The sequence below is a fragment of the Copidosoma floridanum genome, unplaced genomic scaffold, assembly GCF_036245765.1.
Source record: "Copidosoma floridanum isolate Cflo_tuat_1 unplaced genomic scaffold, Cflo_Japanese_pri ptg000031l, whole genome shotgun sequence".
Lineage (NCBI taxonomy): Eukaryota > Metazoa > Arthropoda > Insecta > Hymenoptera > Encyrtidae > Copidosoma > Copidosoma floridanum.
The window spans coordinates 6,321,268-6,346,999 of NW_028321908.1; the positions used below are offsets into that span (position 1 = coordinate 6,321,268).

General features: G+C 33.5%; 1 protein-coding gene across 2 annotated transcripts in view; it reads right to left on the reverse strand.

The window, feature by feature from the left end:
- The window catches only part of REPTOR (repressed by TOR), a 401,948-nt gene extending 378,402 nt beyond the window's left edge, over positions 1–23,546 (reverse strand). For both annotated transcript variants that reach the window (XM_014354886.2, XM_089597242.1), the window contains exon 1: positions 22,413–23,546. In XM_014354886.2, coding sequence (XP_014210372.2) covers positions 22,413–23,037 — 625 coding nt within the window. In that variant the 5' untranslated portion in view covers positions 23,038–23,546. The remainder of the gene's footprint in view (positions 1–22,412) is intronic.
- Between the last annotated feature and the right edge of the window lie 2,186 nt (positions 23,547–25,732).

Genomic DNA, 25,732 nt, shown 5'->3' on the forward strand with positions numbered 1-25,732 from the left:
GTTGTTTCTCCTCAGCTTCTTCCTCCAAACACAATCCCACTTCAGTCTTTTTCTTCGTGGGTTTTTTTATGTGATGAATCTGAGTCTGATTCCACTACTACCTTCTTTAACTTACCGTCGATCCGTATTTTTGATTTTGCCCTAATTTTGAAAATACGCGCTGGTGGGCCATCACTTACTACACCCTCTTCCTTCTCTTGTTCATCTGCCATTTGATACAGTTCTACTCGCGGTAGTTCTGGGTTCTTTTCGCCTTCTTTTACGACTGGGTTTCTTAAAAGAGCATCTGGTGCGTTGTTTGAGATACCTGGGCGATAAATTATATCGAAATCATAACGTAGCAACTCTGCCTTTAATCTGTTGAACCGAATGTCAGGTTTTTTGGACGTGTTAAAATGTTTCAACGGCTCGTGATCCATAACCACCGTGAACTTCCTACCATACAGATAAGGTCTAAACTGTTTCTTTGCAAAAACTATTGCTAGCAACTCCTTATCATACGTTGGATATCGAAGTTCACTACCCTTGAGGCACTGTGACGCATATTCACACGGTCTATTCTTACCTATCTCTCCCTGACTAAGGATTTTCCCGATGGCATAATCCGACGCGTCTGTTGTTACAATAAACGGTTTACTTAGGTCCAGTGCTGTTAATACAGGTTCCAAACATAGCTCATCCACTAGTTTTTTGAAGGCCTTTTTCTCTTTTTCGCCCCATGTAAACTCCGTATTTTTCTTTGTCATTGTAAAGAGTGGTCGCACTATCTTTGCATAATCTTTTATGAATTTTCTGTAATATCCCGCGAATCCAAAAAACTGCTTAATTTTCCTTGTATTTGTCGGTCTTGGATATTCTTTTGCGGCTTCGATCTTCTTCGGATCCGTCTTTATCTTACCATTTCCAACCACGTGACCAAGGAATTTTGCTTCTTTCTTCAAAAATTGACATTTTTTTGGCTCTATGGTCATGTTTACTTTTGCCAGTCTTTCTATCAATTTTTTTCAGCGTTTCTCGTGTTCTTCGAGAGTTGCTGCGAACACCATGATGTCGCCCATGTATACTTCAATTTCTCGCCCTTGTAGATCGAATAGAGCTAACGTTATCGCCCTCAGGAATGTATTTGGTGACTCTGAGCACCCCATTGGCATACGTTTATATTGATAGTGCCCGTCGGGTCTAGAGAATGCAGTTTTATGCGCGTCCTCTTCTTGGATTTTAATCTGGTGGAATCCACTCTTCAAATCAACTACTGTGATGTACTAAGCGGCCGCTAAGTGCTCCAATATGTCGCTTTGAAAGGGTAGTGGGTAACAGCTTCCAACAGTTATTTCGTTCAGCTGTTTGAAATCCGTGACCAGTCGCCACCTCTTCTCGCCGTTTTGTCCTGGCGGTTTAGGCACTATCCATATATTTGAGTTATATGGGGACGTTGACGGTTCTATTATATCCAAATCCATCAATTTTTGAATTTCTCTCCTGATGTTTTCCTTCACCGCGGGCGGGTATCAATATCTACTGACCACTACTGGCTTATTTGTTGTAGTCTCTATTTTGTGTTTAATTAAATGAGTTGTTTTTCACGGTTCCCCGTCCAACCCAAACACAAACGGATTCATCGATATTAATTTTCTTACGTGCTGTAACTCTTCTTCATTACAGCCCTCAGTGTCGATCAGTGTCATAATTTTTTCAATTCTTTCTTCGACACTTTTTATATCACAGTCTTATTCCGCGTACGTGTCGATTTCTTTATTTTCATCTACGCTTTTATATCTCAATCTGTATTTTTTTTCTATTTTTTTTCTTCCAATTTGTCTTCCTCGAGCAAGTCCACAAATGCAGTCTCATCTTCTCTGGCACCGTCCCCCACGTTGCCAGTTATTTCCCTTTTCTTCACTTCTTTGCACTCTATTAGATCCACTTCCAGTACTGTATTTCTACTTTTTTTGTTTGAAAAATTCACGCATTCCGCATATATTTTACCTTTATTATTAGTGCCGTAAAAGTCTCCAAAATGCACATGTTCTCCCACATCTTGAAGTGGCACAAATCCAACTTGAATCTTTCCGAATTTTTTTTTGACTCTTGCATATATAACCTGCCTGGATCTCGCTGCTATTTCGAAATATTCTGCCGTCTTCAGTGGGGTTTCCACACCACCTAGGCTCAGTGTATTTGTTTTTGCGCTCACGTCGCCATTGTATTTTTTAAACATATCCCATCTAAGGATTCCGTCTACTCCGATCAAAAAATCCTGCGGGACTACATGGAAAGTGCACTTCATACCGTGGATCATTGTGTCCACCGTGCCTTTTGTTTCATGTTCTCCATGAGTTACTCCAATCATTTTTTGTTTCATGTTTTCCATGAGTTACTCCAATTATTTTTACTTTTACATTCTCATCCAATGGCGAATTTTCTTTCATATAATCTTCTTTTAGTATCGAGATCTCAGCACCCGTGTCGGCATAGAAATCTGATCTTTTATTTCGGAAATCCTCACTCTCCAGCGTTACTGTTGGCGGTCTGCGTCCTACTGCTGCATAATTAATTAGTACCGTCGTGACTTCTTTCTTGTCCTTTTTTTCCATCGATATATTTTCATTTTTTGGATTTTTTTTTAAATTTGGCTCGATGTGTTGACGAGTATTAATTTTATTTTTGTTCATCTCCTTTCCCCAGATCTCCGATTGTATGGGTTTTTCTTCTTTCTCTCCAATTTTTCCATCGTTTACTTTTGGTCCTTTACAATACGTAGCCACTTTTTCCCGATGCTCGATGTTGGGGGAGTACTTCGAGCATCGTTCTAAAAATTCGGCTTCTGTTTACTAGAGATATCACCCCGTCTAGGTTCAGCCTCCCTTGCGTCTTGTGTCCCGTTTGTATGTCTAGGCTCATTACTTTTCCAATCATAATTATTTCGGCTATCATCCCTACCACTGTCTCTTTGGACGTAATTTCTGCCATTCGGCTCATAATATCTATTATTACTATTGTTATTGTTGTTATTATTTTCGCGATAAGCACACCCTTTTTCAAAATTTCTCCCATATCTGCCGTAGTTGTATTTATTCTTTGCCTGAGCCATATTAATATGTCTGTAGTCTCCAGGTCTTCTTCCAGTATCATTATATGATCTTCTACCTCTTCTTTCTTCACCCCTATCCTGGTACCTTGTATAGTACGGTGCTCTGGTCTCATCACCGCGACCTTTCTTCACTAGCAGCCCCTTTTCTATGTCGTGCTACAATGAACGAAACTCTTTTGCTTTGTGCCCAATTCGGCCACAATAGTTACACTTGTTTACCTCGTCTTCCCTTTTGTTAGATTCTTTTTCCCATCTCTCATATTTATTGCTGTCCACTCGAGGTGACTTTATAGCCATCATATCCTCGACTTTCAATGCCAATGTAATGGCCTTTGTAAGCGTTATGGGCCTATGCATTGAAACTACGTGGTTGTACGGGGGATTGAGGCCTAATATATATTGGGTCACTACTTCTTTTTTAACATTTTTCTTAAACTCCTGCCTTAACATTTTAGAAACTTCAAGGTTTGCTTCTTGAAGTCCCATGGCCCTGTTAAATAACTTTTGCATGCGATCTGAGTATTCTTTCACAGATTCCCTATCCCTTTGCCGTTCTGACCTAATTTTTGCCATAACTGTCTCTGTGCTACTGATGGCCCCGTACCTTTCTGTAACCTCCTCGAGAAATTTTTCAATAGAGTCAAACTGTGTGATTCTATCGTTTAAATGTGCTGCCGCTCAACCTTTTAGCCTGCTGGACAGCGTTGCCAAAAAATATAGGACGTCTTTGTCGTCCACCTGCCGACCTATCGCCCTTACTACCCTTGTGAACGCTGTTAGATTTATTGGGTCCCCTGTAAATATTGGTATTATGGGGATTATTGTGCTCAATTCTTTAATTGAGTAATTTATATTCCTCTCATACTTCCGGTGATGCGGCGATCTGTGTGTAGGTCTACCTGTTGTTTGCTCCCACCCATCCTGGTTTTTTTAAAATTTTCGAACTCCCGCATCGGTCTAGCTTTCCTTCTATCTCTATTGTGGAATTCTCTTTAATTTTTCCCCCTCTCCCTTTCTGGCCATCTCCGGAGCAACTCTGTCTCCCTTCTCCAATTCCCAAGCTGATTCCTAGCGGGCCCCTTATCTGACTTATCCCCTTCCTTTCCACTATCATCACTACGCAGGTACTCTATATATGATTCTGAGGCTTCGTTTCCTCCAATTGTTTGCTTAGGGCCCTCTTTTTTCTTATCTCTTAGCACGACCGTTTTTATACCTTTAAAAATTTTTCCAATTAAGTCTTTGGTTTCTTTGTTCGACTTTTCTAATTCTTGGACCGCCTCGGGATCATGCCAAAATTGTAACCATAAACTGTCGTCTGTTACGACCTCCGCGTCTGCTAAGCGGTCCATCGTCCCACCTACAACGTTATCAATTTTTCCCGACTGCATTTTGTTTTATTTTGCTTGGTTATTTTTTTTGTTTGTTTGGTTGTATTTGTTCGTTATGGGCCTATTTGATAAAACTTATCGCCCAGCAGTAATATTATTTACCGTTTATGTAAATTTTATCAACCTGGACAGTATTGTAAGCAGAACGATCCAAAGCATTTCCGTGTCCGTAAACAAAGAGTCCAAAGAAAAATATTGCTACCAGAGGGTGCGTGGTGTGGTATAGTTTCGTGTTTTGGCTCTCCCTTGTCTTATTTCTTGACGGTGCCGGCCTCCTGGATGGCTGCTGTGCGCCCACGCTGGTATTTGACACCTGCTCGTTTCTCACGTGTCTCGCCACGTGTGTCTTCTTAACACTGTATTTTTTCTTTTCTTGTTATTATTCACTGTTTCTTCTTTTAAATTCTTTTTTTTTTTTTTAATTTCACTTTTCTTTTCACAATAATTCTTTTTATTTCCACTTACACTGCACTGTGGGTGCTTTCCGACGACGAAAGAAAACAAAAAAAAATTGTCTATCACTTTGTCGTACACAACTCGCCACACGTCGAGCGCCAAAAATTGGGGGTTGGGTTATCTACAACCTCCTGTTACGTGGGAATTGTGGAGCTTGGGGGTGTAAGGGGATTGAATACACGTGGAAGAAAGTATATGTCCGTTTGTTAGTGTCTCAAAGCGAGAGCAGTCGCGTGCGTGGCGTTAGGTTCGGAGGCTGATCGGAGAGAGAGAGAGAGAGAGCGGGAGAGCTGATAACGCTCGGGCCCGTCGCCGAAAGGTGATCATCATACTCTGTATCCACTGCTCATGCGCCGTGAGAGGTGAGTCTTGGGCGCGAACTTACAAAGGCTTTAGATACTGTACGTCACAATATTTTGCAATTATTAGAAATTAATGCAAGATACGGTAGTACTTATGAATTATTTAACGCTTTTAAAAAGTTCTTCGAAGATAACTAAACTAGTATGAAAAATATAGTAGCCCTTTTATGTGATAATGCCAGTGTAATGACCGAGAAAAAGAGGAGGTTTCAGAAATACCTCCGTAATATGGTTCCAAATTTACTTCTTTTAAATTTCACTCGCCACACTGCCGCAATAATCACGAAAAATTGTTGTAAGATCTTGTTCGAGGCGTTTCATTCTATCTTTTGTGTAGTTCAAAGCGGACCAGGGAACTTTTTGAAAATATAGAAAACTTAGATTGGGGGCTGATAATAAAGCCCTTAAGGTTTCTGGAACAATATGTGCGGTTGTAGATTTTTTTTTTACTGTAGAAGTTTTTGATGAATCAAGCTTATTGCTAAGTGAAGACAAACTAGAATCGAACGCAGAAAAAATATTAAACTTATTGCAAGATCATACAGTTAAAGCTTACTTATATTTTTTTTAATTTATTAATTATTTTAATGCGTTTAATGCGGAATGCCAACGTAAAAATTTTAAAACTCATCGGATCCAAACCAGTGCAGAATTTGTTAAAAAATATCTCCATGAAATTTAGTAACACGCAATCTCTTAAAAAAAAATTTTTTTTGCCTTGTATCAACGTTTATAAAAATTGACTGCTTTTAAACAAAACGTACTTGGAACTCACAAGTTGCAAAATTTTAAAAGAAATGACTTAACAAGTTAAAGAAGTTTTAATTAATTGTCAAAAATTTTACGTTTCCAGATTTAAATATATTTGTAATTGTTTACTACAAACCGACCACTTTAAGACCTACCGTACCAGAACTTCTGATAGCTAAGATCGTTAAGGTTCATGGCGCTGTTCGCATTGTTTTTCTAACTAAAAATTGATTCCAACTGTCGGCAGATTATTTTTTTAATGCAATTGATCATTTTGATTTATTTGCTGTTCATTTGGGTTTTATATAAATTTATAAATAATGTTACAAACATTTCTTTCCCTATTCATCGAAAAAAAAATATTTTTAATACTAATTCTATTAAATCATTTGGTTAGTTGATACTTATCATTGGCAAGGCCATTTCATAATTTCATAATAACAAAATAATTTCTTAGGATATGAGTATAGTTCTTACATTTTAAAACTCCCAAGAAATTATTAACATCTAACGTAAGAGACAAAAAATCCAAAGGCTCAAGAAAACTTACTTTTATTACAATAATATAAAATATGATTACTACTGGCGAAGTAAAACATACATTTAATCATACAAGAGTATTCATCCGCATACATGTATTACATTTTCTGGCTTGTATTTACGTTTCTTATAATTTATACCTAGTGGTTACAACCACTTGTAACTTACAGTATGGATTTTAAATACTAAAAGATTTAAGCTAATACACAATTTTCATTAATTTATAGTGTGATGATGAGTATCAACTTGCCAATTTATTTAATAGAATTAGTGCTCAAAATATATTTGTTTCGATGAATAGGAAAAAAAATGTTTGTAACATTATTTATAAATTTATACAAACCATAAATAAATAGCAAATAAACCAAAATGATGAATCGCATTAAAAAAATAATTTCCCGACAGTTGGAATCAATTCTTGGATAGAAAAACGATACGAACAGCGCCATGAACCTTAACGATCTTAGCTATCAGAAGTTCGGGTACGATAGATCTTAAGGTCGCATATGTTTATTGACAATCTTCGGAGCTTGTTCCACAGTTCACAACAGTTATGATGAGGGAAAACAATAAATTAGTGGTTATATATAACTGAACTGTCATGCTTAAAAAAGACGCTTAAAATTTTTTCAAAATAATACTGGATTTGAAACTAAGTATGAACGTACGGGGGAAAAAATGTTTTGAAACAAAATTCTGTGTATGTAATTATGAGCATTTAGTTTCACGATATGATTGAATCAGATTGATAGATAACATTGAAGCAAGAGCGAAGAGAAAGTTTAAATATATATAGCATACATTCGGTTGCAGTCAAAAAAGAAAAACTTGTGTCGTCGCTTGCTTTGGCTGTGCACTCAATTTTATATCTGTAGTCGAAGTTTCCGTTCCTCTCCTGGTAGGCACACAATCGGTATACCCCTTCCACGTGTCTCCAAAATGTGCGTCTATATGCTCATTTCCAAGCGAATCCACTCCTGTTCTCGTAGGCCCACGCTGTTTGATACGAGTCTCGCACTTTCGTTAAATGTGCGCACGGTTCGACGGCTGGCCGCAGTGGGTCGCCCCGATCAGTGCCTAAAAGTCGTCTCACCTCGTAGCATTTGCGTTAGCAATCTCTCTACTCATCTCTGATGAACAGTACTTTAATAGTGGTGTGGACATTTGCCAACTATGAAACGAAAATTTTTTTGTTATTAATGTAGCAAACGTGCGGGCAGTAAGTGCATCGGATTATGGGGGATAGGCTTCTCGAGCTATTATTTTATTTTTTATGTAACAAAGGCGCTGGAAGTAAGTAGATCATGTTATGGTAGATAAGCTTCTAGAGCTTTTATTCTTTATAATTATAATTATTTAGCTGGCAGTAAGCCCCTCTAGTTGTGGGAGATAAGCTACTCGAAATTTTATTTTGTTAAGGTGGTTCATGCGAAAATTAAAAACTGGGCTATCAAAGTAAAACTTGGAGAGGTTCTCTACAAACCTTTAATATACCTTTCTGAAAAATTTCAGATAGGCTTATAGCATAAGATCACGAGAACGAGACGTTTGAAAATCGTCGTTGAGCACTGGGATAACACGGGTTCTTATGGACGTACGCAATTATGTCACCGTATGCCATGCGACTACTTTTCGTAGAACTGGGCCAGGATGATCAAAAACTAGAGTAAAAAACTAGAAGTCATCCCATTTGAAATGGTTGGGAAAATTTTACCTTATAGGACAAAATTAAAAAATATCGATTGAAACGCAATCATGCATTGACATTTACTGTGTTAAAAGTATAGGCGAGAGTCGACTGCTACTTTTTTGAGGTTAATTGTAATTACATAAATTAGTTTTTAGAAACCTAAATATCGGATATTGTGATCTATAATGTGACATGGATGCTTTATTTCATTTAATAAAGAATATTTAATAACATATTTATGAATATTGACAGCTTCAATAGAAATTTTCTTTTCAGTTGCATTTGACTCGGGAGTCGTACATAAACCACCTTAATGTAATAAACGCATTGCTAGTAAGAACGTCAGGTTGTGAGGGATTATCTGCTCAGGACTTTATTTTAAAAATAAAATTATCGCACTGGCAAGTAAGCGTACTAAGTTATAGGGGATTAAGTACTTGGGTTATAGTTTTCGGTCTTGGCGCGCTGGGTCATTAAGTTTTAGGTGTTCGAACGATGCGCAAGTGCTCAGCTAATCAAAAACCTGCAAAGAAGTGTGCGCCAATTCTCAGTGCAATATCAGACTCCGATAATCGGGGCACTGAGTCGGAGCATACGATGTTTTTGTATGTACATATTCTCTAAAAGAAAAACGAACTGCAGCACGATAATGATGACGAAGCGCACGCTCACGGTGACTGTGCATTCATAACCTAAAGTTCAGCAGTTTTTGCATTCCTCATTAAAAAATCTTCTTATTTTATCCATTCAGGAGCATGAATTGGAATGCTATTGAAAAGCTTGGTCCTTCAGTTTATTATTCTTTAGTTTATCGTGATTAGTTGTTCAGTAAATGCACAGATGTATGATAACTTCCGGTGCGAAAACGAAATATAATTGACACATTAATGTTGAGTATTGTGAATCTATTTAATTTTGATTATGTTTATAAAGGAAAAGATAAAGCATTACGTAAAGTAACAAGAACAGATACGAGTGATAAAAAGTCAATGAAGAAATTTTTCATGAAATACCAGAGTGTGTAGATAGATTTCAGCCCCATGGAAGCAGCATGGCAATTGCAAGAGTTCCCTCTGTGTGGACGTAGTCATTCTGTATTTAATTTACTAGTACATATTAAAAATAAACAAAAAATAGTTTTTCAAGAAAATAATATGTTGAAAGCAATAGAAACCTCTAAAATGGGTGACTAACTATAAAGTCACCTAATGACTTTGAACGTTTTTTTTTTTTAAATTAATTCTAAATCGGGTGAATGGAGTTAAATCTTTCAAAAGTTTAAAAACCATTGACAACATACATTACAGTATGTTTAGGTATACTGCTATTGCTTAAAATTAAGTTAAACACGACTCTTAAGTACATAAAATATTTACAGAAACTTGTAACGTTATGCTGCCATATCAACTGAGAAAACTTTTCGCTTGATTTTTAATATCTGAAAATGTCTGTGGTAAATCTATTTGGGAATCATTCCAAAAATTTTTTATTGAAGATTCAGAAGACAATAAATAAAATAATGGTTTATTGAATTTAAATAAAATCTTCAAATTTAAACGAAATTTATGTAAAGATTATGGATAACCAGAATCAAATGAAACAGTAGCATCTGAAAATATTGAGGACAATAAAACTGTAATTTATTTAGAAACAAATTTTAAGCATTGATTTGCTAACCTTTATAGTAATAAAAAAATAATTTTTAATGGAAATATTAACAGTGATATAAAATTATATTTTATTGATGGTCCACGAGGTTCTGGAAAAACACTTTTATTCAAAACATTAATTTTTTTTTTGTTTAAAAAGAAAAAAGTTCTATCTATGGCTTAGACAAGAATTACTTTAGTCTTATTACCTGAAGGAATGACAAGTCATAGAACATTTTGATTACCATTAGATGTAAATAACATTGAAAGTTCTTTTTTAGAATACAAAGAGTATAAAAAAAATTACGAGAAGTAAATGTCATTATTTGGGACGAAGCTTTCATGATCCCTAAAAAGCTTTGGAAATAGTAGATAAAACTTTGAAATATTTATGTGATGATAACATTCCATTTGGTAAAAAATTGTTCAATTGAAAAGGCGATTTTGGACAAATACTCTAGTGATAAATCATATGTGTGAAAGTTTTATGATAAGTGAGACTATGAGGTATTTATAACGATGGAAACACTGTAAAATTATGAAATTCAAAAGTAATATGCGGTATACAGATTTAAAATTTGTATTATTGTAAATGGACATTGAAAATGTAACAATAAAGTCTTCCAAAATTCCACAGGAATGGAAAACTGATGATGTTTCTAAAAAAATTTATAGAGATAGTATAAATACCTGCCTATACAAAGTAATTCTCACAATTCATAACGAACTTTCGTACATTTCAAAGAATACAATTTTAGGTTTTATTAAAGGAAAAAAACATACTTATTACAGCATAGATTATGCAAAATATAAAGGTAGTGATCGCACTGATAAAAGTCTAAACATAAATTTTTCAATAGAAACTGTAAATAGAATACATGAAGGATTACAGCCATATGCTTTAAATTTTAAAATTGATGCTATTGTTATGATGATAAGAAAGTTGAGTACATTTGATGAATTATGCAATAGCACTAGACAACGTGTAACAAAATTAATTAATTACAATTTAGAAACAGAAATAATAACTGGTGAAAAATCTGGTGATAAAGTTTTCGTTCCAGGAATCATATACAATACCGGTAATAATTTATATTTACCGTTTATTATATTCAGAAAAAAATTTCCAATACTTCTAGCTTTTTTCATGACAGTTAATAAATTGCAAGGTCAAAGTTTTGATAAATTAGCATTTTACTACAAAAGACCTTTGTTTTCTCATGGTCAACTATACGTATTGGTATCAAGATGTTAAAGTCCTGAGAATATATTCATACAAAATGATTCGGAGAACCAAGCAAACTATGAAAACATTGTATGGCAAGAAATGTTTCATCGTTAACAATTTTATTACTTGTTTGTCAAAGTTTATTTCTTATAATTTTTCTTTTTTTTTTAAGAAATTAAGTTTTTTAAATATATAAGATGCATCTTGAATTTTAAAATTCAAGACGTGAAAACTTGAAAAAAAAACTGATATATTAAGATACTGTGTTTTTAAATTCTTACATTGAAAAAAATAGAAATACTGACACTTTAAAATTTCTTATGCATATTATAACTTTGACATTCTTCTTGAAAATTTTGAATTTAGGTAAAAAATTAATCTTACGTAATTTAAGGACAGGACAGCCTTCTGTTGCATACTAGAAATTCTGTAGTGACAAAAATCGTCGTATATTTTTAATCAACGATTGTGTAATTGTAAAAATTTTATACTGTTTTTGTGCCAAATACCAAATCGCAGCTATATTTTAATAATTATAATTATTGATTGATAAACATTTCAATTTACACGATGATACAGAACGTACATTTTTCTTTTACAAAAAAGCCTTTCTAATAAAATGTTTATCTCTAAATACTTTTACTCTAAATATAAAGTGTATTTATCATATAATAAAATATTGCGATATCAATCTATATGTTGTATGTATATTTTAAGTATATTGAAATATAAGAAACATCATTAAGACAAGTGAGGAAACTGAGTAACTATTGATTTTTCATCCAAAAGTCTATTATTTTGTAAATATTAAATTTAAATCATATGTTGTTATTAAATTTCCAAGTTTCAACTATTCTTCGGGGATTACTACGCAAAGCGTTCAGGGGGGTAAAGCCCGGATACTGTATATATACTGTATAAATTGTGAGAAACATAAATTTTTATTTTAGCACGTAGATTGTCAATTAGTAAATTGTGATTTTCATTTAAAGTATTTTTTCTATTTTATTCGTTTAAATTGACCAACAGTTTGTTACGATCCTCATAACGACATAGATGTGAGTTACTATTTAATTTTAGAATATTTATATTCATATTCGATATTTGACTACTTGCATACTATAATTCTTTGGATATGCATATGGTTATACACTGAAAAAAAAACGGCCAGGACAGCTTGGCTGCACGGCTACTGTAGCTTGTCGATCCAAGCAACTACTTTCAGACTAGTTTAGCCTAGGAGCCAAGCAGAATCTGCTTGGCAGCCAAGGCAAATGTGACCGGTCACTTATTAAGCACTGTGTACTTCAGCACGTTGGCTTTCCAAAGCTTTTTAGGGATCATGAAAGCTTTGTCGCAAGTAATGACATTTACTTCTCGTAATTTTTTTTATCAGCTTTGTATTCTAAAAAAGAACTTTCAATATTATTTACATTAAATGGTAATCAAAATGTTCTATGATTTGTCATTATTTTTTTTATCGTCTTCTGAATCTTCAATAAAAAATTTTCTGGAATGATTCCCAAATAGATTTACCACAAACATTTTCAGATATTAAAAATCAAGCGAAAAGTTTTCTCAGTTGATATGGCAGCATAACTTACAAGCTTCTTTAAATATTTTATTTACTTAAGAGTCGTGTTTAACTCAACTTTAAGCAATAGCCGTATATCTAAACATACTGTACTGCGTGTTATCAACTGTTTTCAAACTTTTAAAAGATTTAGCTCCACTCACCCGATTTAAAATTAATTTTAAAAAAATGCTCAAAGTCCTTAGATGACTCTATATTTAGTCGCCCGTTTCAGAGTTTTCTATTGCTTTAAACATATTATTTTCTTGAAAAACTATTTTTTGCTTATTTTTAATATGGACTAGTAAATTAAATACAGAATGACTACGTCCACACAGAGGGAACTCTTGCAATTGCCATGCTGCTTCTATGGGGCCGAAACAGTATCTATCTACACACTCTGGTATTTCATCAAAAATTTCTACATCGACTTTTTATCACTCGTATCTGTTCTCGTTACTTTACGTAATGCTTTATCTCTTCCTTTATAAACATAATCAAAATTAAATAGATTCACAATACTCAACATTAATGTGCCAATTATATTTCGTTAATAAAAATGGATTGTATGGTACTACCATTGAATTATCAACTAAAATTTTTTAATTATTATTTTTCATTCTATACATATGTGATTATCATATCTATTGTCACTTCTTTTGTAATTTGGGTATCCATTTTTTGTAAAAAAAAAAAAAAAGTATGATGAGTGAACTTTTTCGGAAACTTCTTTGTACAAATTTTTTGATGACTGGTAAGACATGGACTACCTTTGCCATAAGGTATATGAAGCATGTATTTAACAACTAATTTTTGTATTTGTGAATCAAGTGGAATTTTCACTGAAATATATTTATCTATGTCTGTAGTAGTAGATAATTTATTGTTTAGATGAAATGTTACAATAATATGAAAATACGGTAATTTTTTGTTTTTAAATTCAATGGTAAGCGTTAGCAATAACTTTTCCAAAAATATTGTGTAGTCATATCGTCTGAAATTAATTTGAATTTCGTATGAAATAATCTAATAGTTTTATTAGGTGTCTCATTTGGAGTGGTACCTTTAAGAAAATTTTTTTTAAATTGCTTTATTTATTTTCATTTAGGGTTTAATGTAACAGTAATAAAAAAATCAGGTCGTCCAAACTTTCGCATTATTGCCATTGCATTTTGGAAATGTTTCTGCATATACATAGTACCAACGATGTGTGTTGAAGGTAAAATAAACATATCTTTATTTGAGGCACTACTTATTACGTGATCTATTAAACCTTTATAACGTTCGATTCTTAGAATTTGTTGGTGCGTGGGGGTCTGTGAAGAGAGGGGGCTGAGGGGGATTGGCTACGGGGGCTAAGGGGGTTTTGGAAAAAAATGTGCTGAGTTAAAATAAGGAAAAAAATTACGAGTTTTTACCTTATTTTATGGGGGCGGTGAGGGGTGACTGGGGGTCTGTAGGGGGTCTGCGGGGGGTTGTGTGGAATGCTTCACCGAGATAACTATATCATATAGGAAGATATATTTGTATATCTTGTTAAGGTATTGTAAGTAGGCTTCCTACAATGTATTTACAAAAATTGTTGTGTTTTTCTGTTAACAAAGTGAGCCTGATAACATTGGCGTTAAGACCAACAAAACGTTGCTAAAACAAACATACGACATTTTGGAGTTTTTCTTCTCACTTCTTGATTAGCTCTAAACAGATCGTGTGCTTATTCACTGCCCCTCACGTCATTATTCAAGTGTAAATACATATCTTAACGAGTATGCATGAATAAGTATGTATATACAAACGTGTGGCTGTAAATATGTATATAAATGTATATATCATATATTGGGGAGAATCACGTCAACTGTCCCAGTGCCGCGGTGGACGGCCCGCGCGGTTGTCAAACACGACGTTTTCAACTCGTCGTTTCGGTGTCAAAACTTTGATAAAAAAATAATCTAAAAACATATTCTTACGTATTTTTTCCTCAGCTTTCCAGTGGTGGCATCAGTTTTTCGAAAATTTGCTCCCATAACCTCGAAAAATTCACTTGTTTAAGAAACACGTTTTATCTCCATGATCTTCAACTTTTGGAATTTTTTTGATGGTCTAGATCGAAAGATGAGACATTTTTACGTAGATATCGACAATAAAAAAAGAGGGGTTTTTCGTTTTTAAAACGTATTTAAACGACGAACGAGATGATGCGAGCCGCGGCGGCCGGGCCACGCGCGGCAGCAGCGCGTCCACCGTGTGTCGTCTGCTACGGTGAGTCTGTTTGGCTATATAATATATAATGTAGTAGTGGCGATGTAAACAACAATTAGTTAACCAGCGCTTACAATAGATAAATAATAATTGTTTTGATAAAATTTATTCATATATACAACAATTTTATAATAAAGAAATAAATAATGATTAATATTGATTAAATATTAGATATTTACATAAATAAAGCAAAAAATAAAAACAAATTTGTTTTACTTCGTTCTCTTTTTCTTTTTAGGCATGGTAATCGAAGTGACACTTGTTTTACGTTCTTTTAGTTTCGGAAAAATTTCATACTGGTTACTCAAAGAAGTTTTCTTCAACATTAATTTATTATCCTTAATGGGGATAAACGCATGATAATTCAGTGTCCCTGGAATCAGTTTCGCACTGGAAATTTCGTCTTTTAATCTCAAGGAAGTTTCTTCGTAGTCTGATTTACTACTAAAAAAACCTTCGTTTCTTTGCAGTAAAACCTACGAAAACTTCGACTTACGATAGCACAACCTCAAGTCATAAAAATAATAAATACTAATATTTAATTAATCAATCGAAACTTGTTGCGAAGTGCAAACCGTCACGGTTAGGTGTATTTTTTTACATCCAGTCAGAGAGGCGGTAGCAGACGGCGCGCTCCGGCCGCGCATGGCCCGGCCACCGCGGCTCCCATCGTCTCGTTTGTCGTTTAAATACGTTATAAAAACGAAAAACCCCTCTTTTTTTATAGTCGATATCTACGTAAAAATATCTCATCTTTCGTTCTAGACTATCAAAAAAATTCCAAAAGTTGAAGATCATGGAGATAAAACGTGTTTTTCAAACAAGTGCATTTTTCGAGGTTATGGGAGCAAATTTTCGAAAAACTGATGCCACCACTGGAAAGCTGAGGAAAAAATACGTAAGAATATGTTTTTAGATTATTTTTTTATCAAAGTTTTGACACCAAAACGACGAGTTGAAAACGTCGTGTTTGACGACCTCTCGGGCCGTCCACCGCGGCGCTGGGACAGTTGACGTGATTCTCCCCATATATAGATATTTAAATGTGTATTATTTACGTAGACATGTAAATATGTATTAAATATATATAAATATTTATTGCATATGTAAATATGTATTATATCTCTAAATATGTATATATGTATGAATGTATGTGTATGGATCCTTTTTTTATCACTGTATATAATAAAGGTGAGTTTTTTTGTGCCTCTGGCTTTTTTCTCACTTGAAAGTTGTGTTATTCTTGAGGTGATACCTTATGTTTTAACCTTTACAGTAACTAGCTTAAGATACTGCATATGTATTATAAGACTTAATTTAGATCGTTAATATCAAATGTATCATGTATATTATTGTAGTAAATGTTTTTTCTTCCAAAAAATAAGGCTAAACTTAAAAAGTGTTTTATGATTAGATAATTATATGCTAATGCATTTGTCATTAGGAAAAATCAAATATTATGTGTGTGTGTGTTCAGTTTATAAATAAATAAATTAAGCATAATCATAAAAATGCAAATAAACCTTTAAAATGAAATGCAAATTATTTGTATTGCATTAATAGCATAAGCAACAATAACCAAATCATCTTGAGAACGTAATGGCCAATTTATGTATTAATAAAAATATAATAAATAACTGTAGCGTCTATCACTAGGTAACCTGGGGTAAAATTACTAGCCAGTTTATCGACTATTAAAACATTAAATAATAACACAAGCGCCTATCACCAAGTAACCCGGAGCGCTTCAGGCCATTTTATAAATCAAATAAATAAAAACATATAGCACCTATCATCAGATGACCCGGGACGCTTACTGGTCACTTTGTAAATTAAATAAATACAAATTAACAAGCCAAAAGCCTTTTAGCAGATGTCCCGAAGTTCTTACGGGCCATTTTATAATTAAAACATAAAAAAAAAAATGGCAAATTTAGATTTTAAAAATGTTTTTTTTTTTACATGATGAAACTTTTATTTTTTCGAAATTCATACTGTAAGTTTCAAGTTATGGTAACCGCAAGATATAAATTGAGAATGTTAATACAAGCCAAAAACTATAATATACGTATGAAGACAATTACTAATGTATAAATGGATTTGTTCTACTTTGCTGGTAATAAACATGTTTTACATTATTGTAATAAAGGAAAGTTTTGTTGTTCCTTTGGATTTGTTTTGACGAGTCGGAAAAAAGTGTCGACAACATAATATACGATCTGCCAATTGCTGGATTGGAACTAAGATTACAAAACAATTCGAAAAGCGGCGTAAGCCTTAACCATCTATAGCTATCTAAACTTCGGACTCGTTTGATTTAGAAGTCATATATGTTCATGGATAACCTCGGGAGCTTGTCCTATTGCTTTTAAGGGAATTATTATAATAAAAATAGTAAACTTGTGATTACAGCTGAACTGACATTCTTAAAGAATAGATTAAGCTCAATACTATTTCAAAATATTAGTAGATTTCAGAATAAGTATTGAATGTACGGAATTTAATGAAAAAGAAATGTCTTGAAATCCAAAGATAGTGCATATAATTGGGAGCAGTTACTTTTACAACTTAATTAAATGAGATTCATATAGATAACACTGAAACAAGAGTCATTTGAATAGCATATACTTCTAAGTATTTTTGGTTATAGTATATAAGTAGAGAAAAAGATTCGTGTCGTCACTTCCGTTGGCTGTGCGCTCAGCTATATAGCTATATAGTCATTTCCACTCGTAGGCGCACATTCAGTATACCTCTCTTCCACGTATTTCAAAAATGTGCGCCTACATGCTCATTTTCACGCGAATCCACTTCTCTCCTCGGAGGCGCACATTTAGTTCACCCCTTCTTCACCGAGGGAAAAATCATGGAGCAAACGCATAGCGGCGATGGAAATGCCCCCCTTTCTTTGAACCTATGCAATTGGCTCATGACGTATATGCTTCCAACGCATGGAAGCTATACTCTATTGAAAAAAACCATTTACATTTACCATATGGAAAAACCACATGGCTTTTGTTTCAAATGAGGTAAACCATATGGAAGTAGGTAAACCAAATGGAAGTTGATAAGCCATGTGGAAGTCAGTAAATTTTAAGAGTTGTGATATTCCGGTATGATAATTCATACGCACAGCAAAAAAATTTCTGCTGTCGATATAACGTGAATAAATATTAGGTATTAGAATTAGGATACACCGAATAACTGGAGCAATTTCATGCTGCTTTTTTGTTTACTTTTTGAACTGAGACCATTATTTTATGTTCATTAAATTTCAAAGGAACAAAGCAATGGTTTTTCCGATCGCGTGTAATACTAGTAGAAACTAATATACGGAACGTCATAATTTTTATTCTCTGTATTGTAAAACATAAAAACTAAAAGTGAAGTCGTGGATAGTAAGCTTGTAATGTTAGTAGTATTTTTACAAATTTTTGATTAAATAAATTTTTTTACTCATACGTCAACAGTATAATAGAGTGTATATGACTTATAGCCTGAGGCAATAATAATCAAATAATCAAGACTATTATTTAGAAAAAATTTCATCGTTTATTACTATCATAATTATGATATATTAAATTTAAGATCACATTTTTCAGATTAATTTTTTGATTTTTTTGATGTTAAACTATTTATAAGAAAATTATATTATTTGTAATAAAGTCATTTTAAGTTATTAAATTAAGTAATATTTTTTTTTTAATTATTATTCTTTAGTAATAATAACTTCATGTCTGAGCCGGCAGAGTTATAGTCAAGACGCCAGAGGCTCAATACTAAAAAAGTAGTGGTTGATCCTAACGATACGCATTTATGATTAAAATTAGGAAAAAAACATGAGGAACAATACCTGAAAGTATTTACATAAATCAACACACGTGTTGTGGTCTTTTTCACGCAAAATAATTGATTTTTCTGCTTTTTCTAAATTCTCCTAAATGTCTTGAAAACTATTAAATACATAAGGAAGCGTTAAATTAAAATTTGTTCGAAAGATGATTTTGCATACGGATTGAGGGTAAAAAAATCCAAAAATAAATTTTCATCGTTCAGAAAAGTGAAAAAGAAAAAAACTGAAAAATAAAAATTGCATCAAAATACATGTGAAATTAGTTAAAATTGGTCGATAATGGGATATGTTACAGACATAAGTGTGGTTTACATCGAACGCCGAGTCCAATCACGAAATTCCAAAATGGCGCACCTTTTGCATAATTGTTGATTAAAAATTTCGATACCTTGTACAATTAGCAGACCGCAATGAATCAAGATCTGCTTTTTTTTTAAATCGGTAGATACTAATGATATCTTTAATCTCTCAAAAATGTAGGTTTTGAAATAAACAAATAATAGAGTTATTTAATACAAACTTGTAACAGAGGAGCGTATTTGCGTAACTTTTTGCGCTTTTTTCTAATGAATTTAAAAATAATATTATATTTACAGAATCAATAGTAGCTACAATATAATGCCTTCACATTTAGGCTCGTATTTTAATCGAATGCCAAAAGTTACAAATTAATAAAAATTGTTCACAAAAATAGGGCCCTTTGTTACAAGTTTTCATTATAGTTATTAACGTAACAAGTGCGGAAAAGACGATTTCCCGCACGAGTCGTGATTGACTCGCACGAGTGGCCCGAGTTGACGGGAACGAGTGCCAGTTGAGCACACGAGTGCGTAGAACGAGTATGATCGCACGGCACAAGTTACCGTCACCGGCCACGAGTGCGAGTCTATCACACGAGTGCGGGAAATCGTCCCGCACGAGTTGCGTACAAGTTTTTTCGCAATAAGTGTGCGGAAAATAGGTGTTTTCCGCACCAATTTTTCCACATAATGTGCGGAAAAGGTATGCAGAAAATATTTTCCTCACACTATGCGGGAAAGGTGTGTGAAAAAGGTTTTTGTCGCACACCTTTTTCGCATATTGTGCGGAAAAACTTTTGCCACACTTTTTCCGCATACTGTGCGGAAAAACTTTTGCCACACACCTTTTCCGCACAATATGTGTGAAAATCGATTTTCCACACTAATATCAGTGCGGAAAACACCTATTTTCTGCACACTATTGCGAAATAGTAGTTTTCCTACGAGTTTGAAAAGTCTTTGTTTGCGAACCGAGAGGTTTGCGGCCCGAGCCGAAGACGAGGTCCGTAACGAGGTTCGTAAAGGAGACTTTTCGAAAGAGTATCGGAAAACTGCTTTTTTGCCTGAGGAAGTAACAGCCTCCCAAAACCACCTGAGGGCGGAATAATTTTATTGTTTGTTTATTTGAAAACTTAAATTATTGAGGGATCAAAGATATTTTTAGTACCTAGCGATTCCAAAAAAGCAGATCTCGATTTATCATGGTTTGCTAATCGTACAAGAAATCAAAATTTTTAATTAACAATTTTGCAATCTATCAAGGGCATCTGTGGTATTAAGTCTGGCTCTGGCATTACATTTTAAGTAAGGTAAATGTCCCTATCAAGGAATATTGTCCCTATGGCGGAACGATTTCTTATTTTTTGTACCAAAATTTTTATGGCTTATTTATAAGTTTACAAAAATTACAATAAATAGCTTAAAATATCTTTAAAACTTTTTTAAAAATTTTATCTGAATTCACCGATATGAGAAGTAAATAAAAAATAATTTAAGAACATGCACTTTCTGCATCTAAAATTTATGATAAGTGACACTTACTATGAAGAGAGAGGGTTTCTTTACCCATGCTGTAATAATTATACTTAAAGCATTATATGAGCTCGGAGTTAAATTTTTTTGCATGTATTGAAGCTATACTTTCGATTTATATGTATAGTTTGATGAAAAACTGAATATTTTTATTAATTTTCGCATGTTCCGTTCCATGTTCATTGTCGGTCAAAATGCACATTAAAAGGAACAGCCAAAATAACGCGTTCCTCATTACCTGCGTAAACAAGACATCTTGTCCCCATCGTGAAGCACACTTTACTGGTCGTTATTATAACGTATTGAACAATTTCGCAGTGTTGAAAGTACTATTTGTTTTTTTAATAAGATCAGATTTGTCATTGCTCATCTTAAATTAATTGGTAAGTAATGTTAAATCACAATAACTTGAAAACATAAAACTTAATCTTAAAACTCTATTCAACATCAAGTATCACTTATTTATTTTAGATTTAAGTATACAAAAATGGCAAACATGGGTGCCAAAAAAACAAAAAAAAAAATAAGCAGAGCCTTTAAATTTAAACTCTCCTGAGATACAGTTGCATTTCGACGCCTCGTACGGAGACCAGCACAGTTTAGATTTTGCAATGTTATTTTAAATGGAAAAATCTGAACTGTACTGATCTTCGTGCGAGGCGTCAATGTAATATTGCACCTTAACTTGGTATTTTAGACCCCTACAAATTATTTTGAACAATCACACAAGAATTTCAAAAAATATCTTTCTCTCTGTTTCTCTTACTTTGTTTCAAACACTTCAAAATAATCCAACATACACGAAAGCAATAAATCTTTGGAAATGCTTAACAACATTTTTACACTGCCTGAAAAGTGTTTGCCAAAAAAAAAAAGGAAAAAATTAAAGGAAAAGTAAAATTTGTCGCTGCATGCAAATCTGATCCGTGGTATAACATCCATAAACAAAAGGAAGATAAGGAAGCTGAATAAAAAAGATGCAAGAAAAGAAGAATGATTTAGTTATTAAAAAAAACAGATATAGAAATCAAGGAGATCGAAATCAAAATATTACAAAAAACAGGTGATGGGAAAAAAAATTGCAAGAAGAAAAAAAGTCTTAGAATGATGCAAAGAAAGAGTTAGACTTGCAAATTAAAGCTATTTTATTAAATATCAAACAAGAAAAACCGTAGATAGTTTAGTATAATTTATTTGAATCTAAGATTTTATATTGAAATGTACTCAAACTGGAAATATTTTGATAAAAAAAAATTTAACTAATGTAAAAAGGAATTAAGAATAAACAATAATTTTAAGTAATAAAAAGAAATAAATACGAAATTTGTAAAGTAAAAAGTAAATCATATATATTTTACCTTGTCTTACCCCCTCTCATTTATTATTACCTTTAAATTACTCATAAATAATTTGAAAGTTCTATGTATATTGATTTCAAGTCATGTTCCGCGATAGGGACGATGACTGCGGAACAGTGCTGCCTAACTACTGCAGACGTTCCGTTTAATGTACATTTTGATCACCTTCTTATTTATCACATAAATTTTTTAATTCTGCTTAAATTTTGATATAAAACAGCAACTTATGTTACAAAAACAGATGACCCACCATTAATAATCGAAATTTTATGATCAAACATTAAAAAAAATTTTTTATCTGTAATAAACGTAAATCGGCACCAAAATTCGTTCCGTGGTAGGGACATTTACTTTATTTATATAGGTGTAATAAATCTTACCTGAGACATTATGGAACTTGTGATGCAAAAATGTCGATGTATTAGCATCTTCTCTTAGATTTGCAGTTTTATATGTAACAAAACTGCTCAAATTTGTGGGCTGAGAAAAACTATGACAGCCTTGGTTGATTTGAGAATAATGATTGTGTCCAATGCCAAAAGTACTGAAGGCAGATGTGGTTGTATTTGATTGAATTTCGTTGAATGTAGCACTTAATGATTGTACATTTTCATTAGGTAACAATAAATCATCAAAATTAAGATCTCCCAACAGTGTATCATCATTTGCATTAAGTTCTGCTAGGGTAGGTCCTTGAATAAAATCAGCTTTGTCGACTTGAAAAATGTCATCATCATCCATTTTAAAAGAAAGTGCCGGATCTGATGTATTCTGAATCTCAAGCTTAAATGGCGGCTCTAGAAAAATGTCATTTGGACAATTATGTCCCCAGAGTGCTGTATTAGCAAGTGGAGAAGGTGAAAGTTGATCATGATTACAGTGAGCACTTCTATGACTACCAGGAATAGGTACTGAAGCTGAAGAAGCCCCTAATTCTTGAGTAACAGAGGTAAAATCTTTTGGTTCTTGCTTGACACTGTGATAATTTTCCATTTCCGAAAACATATTGGAATGCAGAATCACCTATAATTGATTGCTACTGATGTGCTAATAGTCAATGACATTCGGTTGTAATTAAAAAAAACACTTGCGTTCAATCACATGTTATCAATTTATAAGTAGGAATTATTTTTGCCTGCAGCAAACACTTTTTCTCTTAACACTCCCTAAACATTTTGCTGTTTCACTTTGACATTAGCTTAATCTAGATTAACATTAACAAGATTAAAAATTGCGTAATTCTATATAAGTTTAATTTTTTTCTTTAAGATTTATAATTTCTCAAAGTTTGATTGAACAACTTTTTTCGTCTATGAATAATAAAACTTTTGAGGCAACCTAAGAAAAAAATTTTTTTTCGACTTTCAATGTTGCATTCCTGCACAAATATTTTGTGCGTCTTAATAATTAATTTAGTACTGTCCTCTGATATCAATAAAAAACAAAGAATGGTTGAAGTGAGGGATAAAGCAAGACATCGTAATTCATAAAAGACAAATACTAAGGCTGCAGTCACATGGAGCGCAGTAGGGCAGGCAGGATGGAATTGTCCCCTCAAGCGACTGTGTTGAATCTATTGCGCTGCATGATAGACCTTAAGACCTATTGCGCGGCGCATGTCCAAAATATTATGATTTAAAGAAATCCAAAATACTTGTCTTGTTTTGATCAAGTAAAGAGTTATGTGCTAATTAAAGTAGGGCTATATGATCAATTAAAATTTATCTTCCACCTAAAAATCAACCTTGACAAAATTGTGTATCGATTGGTAAGTCTTTCGCTCTAATTCCTGTAGCAAGTATACATCTTTCCTATATATATATGTGGTGGTTCCCGCTGGCGAAAGCGCTAATAGTCCGGGTCGTGATCTGGAAATCGTGGGAGAAATTATTTGGATAGGATTTTTTTGCATGATCTTACGCAAATTGATCACCTAAAAACGAATTTGCATGTTGCCAGGCTTCAAAGTTGTAGGAAAAATGTTTAAACAAAATTTTAAAACAAATTCAAAATATTGTTTATTTTGCCCTGAAAAAAATTTTTTTAGCTTTTTTGGACAATTCTAAACAAAAAAGATGTCTTGCGAATTTTCTCTAAAATCAATGCTTTTCGAGATATTAATTGTGCAAAGTTTAAAAAACCGTGAAAATCACCACTTTTAAGTATGAAAAACAACATTAAAAATTAAAAATTTTGATATTGCTAAAGTTCTCAAATATTCTTCAAACATCCCTTAACAAAATCCTAAGGCGTTTCCGGATGTTATTTTATTGCAAACCCTTCATTTTTAATTTACAATTCAGCGTGTGTAGGCTTAACTTAAAATAATTTTTTTTATTTAAATACATGTATGTTTATATAGCAACAATTGGGTTAACCTCATTTTTCATCAATATGAAAGATTGTATAATTATTTTTACTCCCACAATTACTATAGAAGAATAATATACTTACCATTAAAATCAAATATAAGCGCCAGAAAATTCCGTATCCTCCTCGTAAGTGGGAAAGAGACGGAGCATGAGAGCCGCGGCCAGCAGCGGCCGACCGTAACGATGCACACGCTTGATTGTAAATTAAAAATAAAAGATTTGCAATAAAATAACATCCAGAAACGCCTTAGAATTTTGTCAAGGGATGTTTGAAGAATATTTAAGAACTTTTGCAACATCAAAATTTTTGATTTTTATTGTTGTTTTTCATACTTAAAAGTGGCGGATTTCACGGTTTTTTGAACTTTGTACAATTAATATCTCGAAAAATATTAATTTAAGAGTAAATTTGCAAGACATCATTTTTGTTAGAAATTGTCCAAAAAAGCTAAAAAAAATTTTTTCAGAGCAAAATAAACAATATTTTTAATTTGTTCAAAAAATTTTGTTTAAACATTTTTCCTACAACTTTCGAGCCTGGCAACATGCAAATTCGTTTTAAGGTGATCATTTTGCGTAAGATCATCCAAAGAATCCTATCCAAATAAGTTCTCCCACGAATTCCGGATTACGACCCGGACTATAAACAGAAATCGTGCCGCAAACAACAACTTATCCTGCAAGCACAATGGTAGCGCGCGCCATCTGCAGAAAAAGAAGCTCTCTAAAGCGCCCACCTTAAGGTGGCGAGTGCACGCGCTTACAGGCCACTATAATCAAGAAATGATTTTTCAAAACACAAGTGCCTATCACCTGATGACCCGGGGCGCTTACTAGCCACTCTGTTCGATAAATTATTTTTAATAAAACAAGTGCCTATCATCCAATGACGCAAGGTGCTAACTGGCCACTCTGTTCTATAAATAATTTTAAATAACACAAGCGCCTATCACCTGATGACCCAAGGCGCTAACTGGCCACTCTGTTCAATAAATAATTTTTAATAACACAAGTGCCCATCAACTCATGACCCGGGGCGCTTACTTAAAAACTTCATTAAATAAATGATTATTAAAAAAGCAAAAGCGCCTATCCCCTGATGACCCAGGGCACTTACTAGCAACTCCGTTCAATAAATAATTTTTAATAACAAAAGCGCCTATCACCTAAAGACCCGGGGCGCTTACTGGCCACTCTTTTCGTTAAATAATTTTTAATAACACAAGTGCCTATCATCCAATAACCCAGGGCGCTGACTGGCCACTCTGTTAAATGAATAATTATTAAAATAACTCAAGCACCTATCACCTCATGATCCAAGGCGCTTA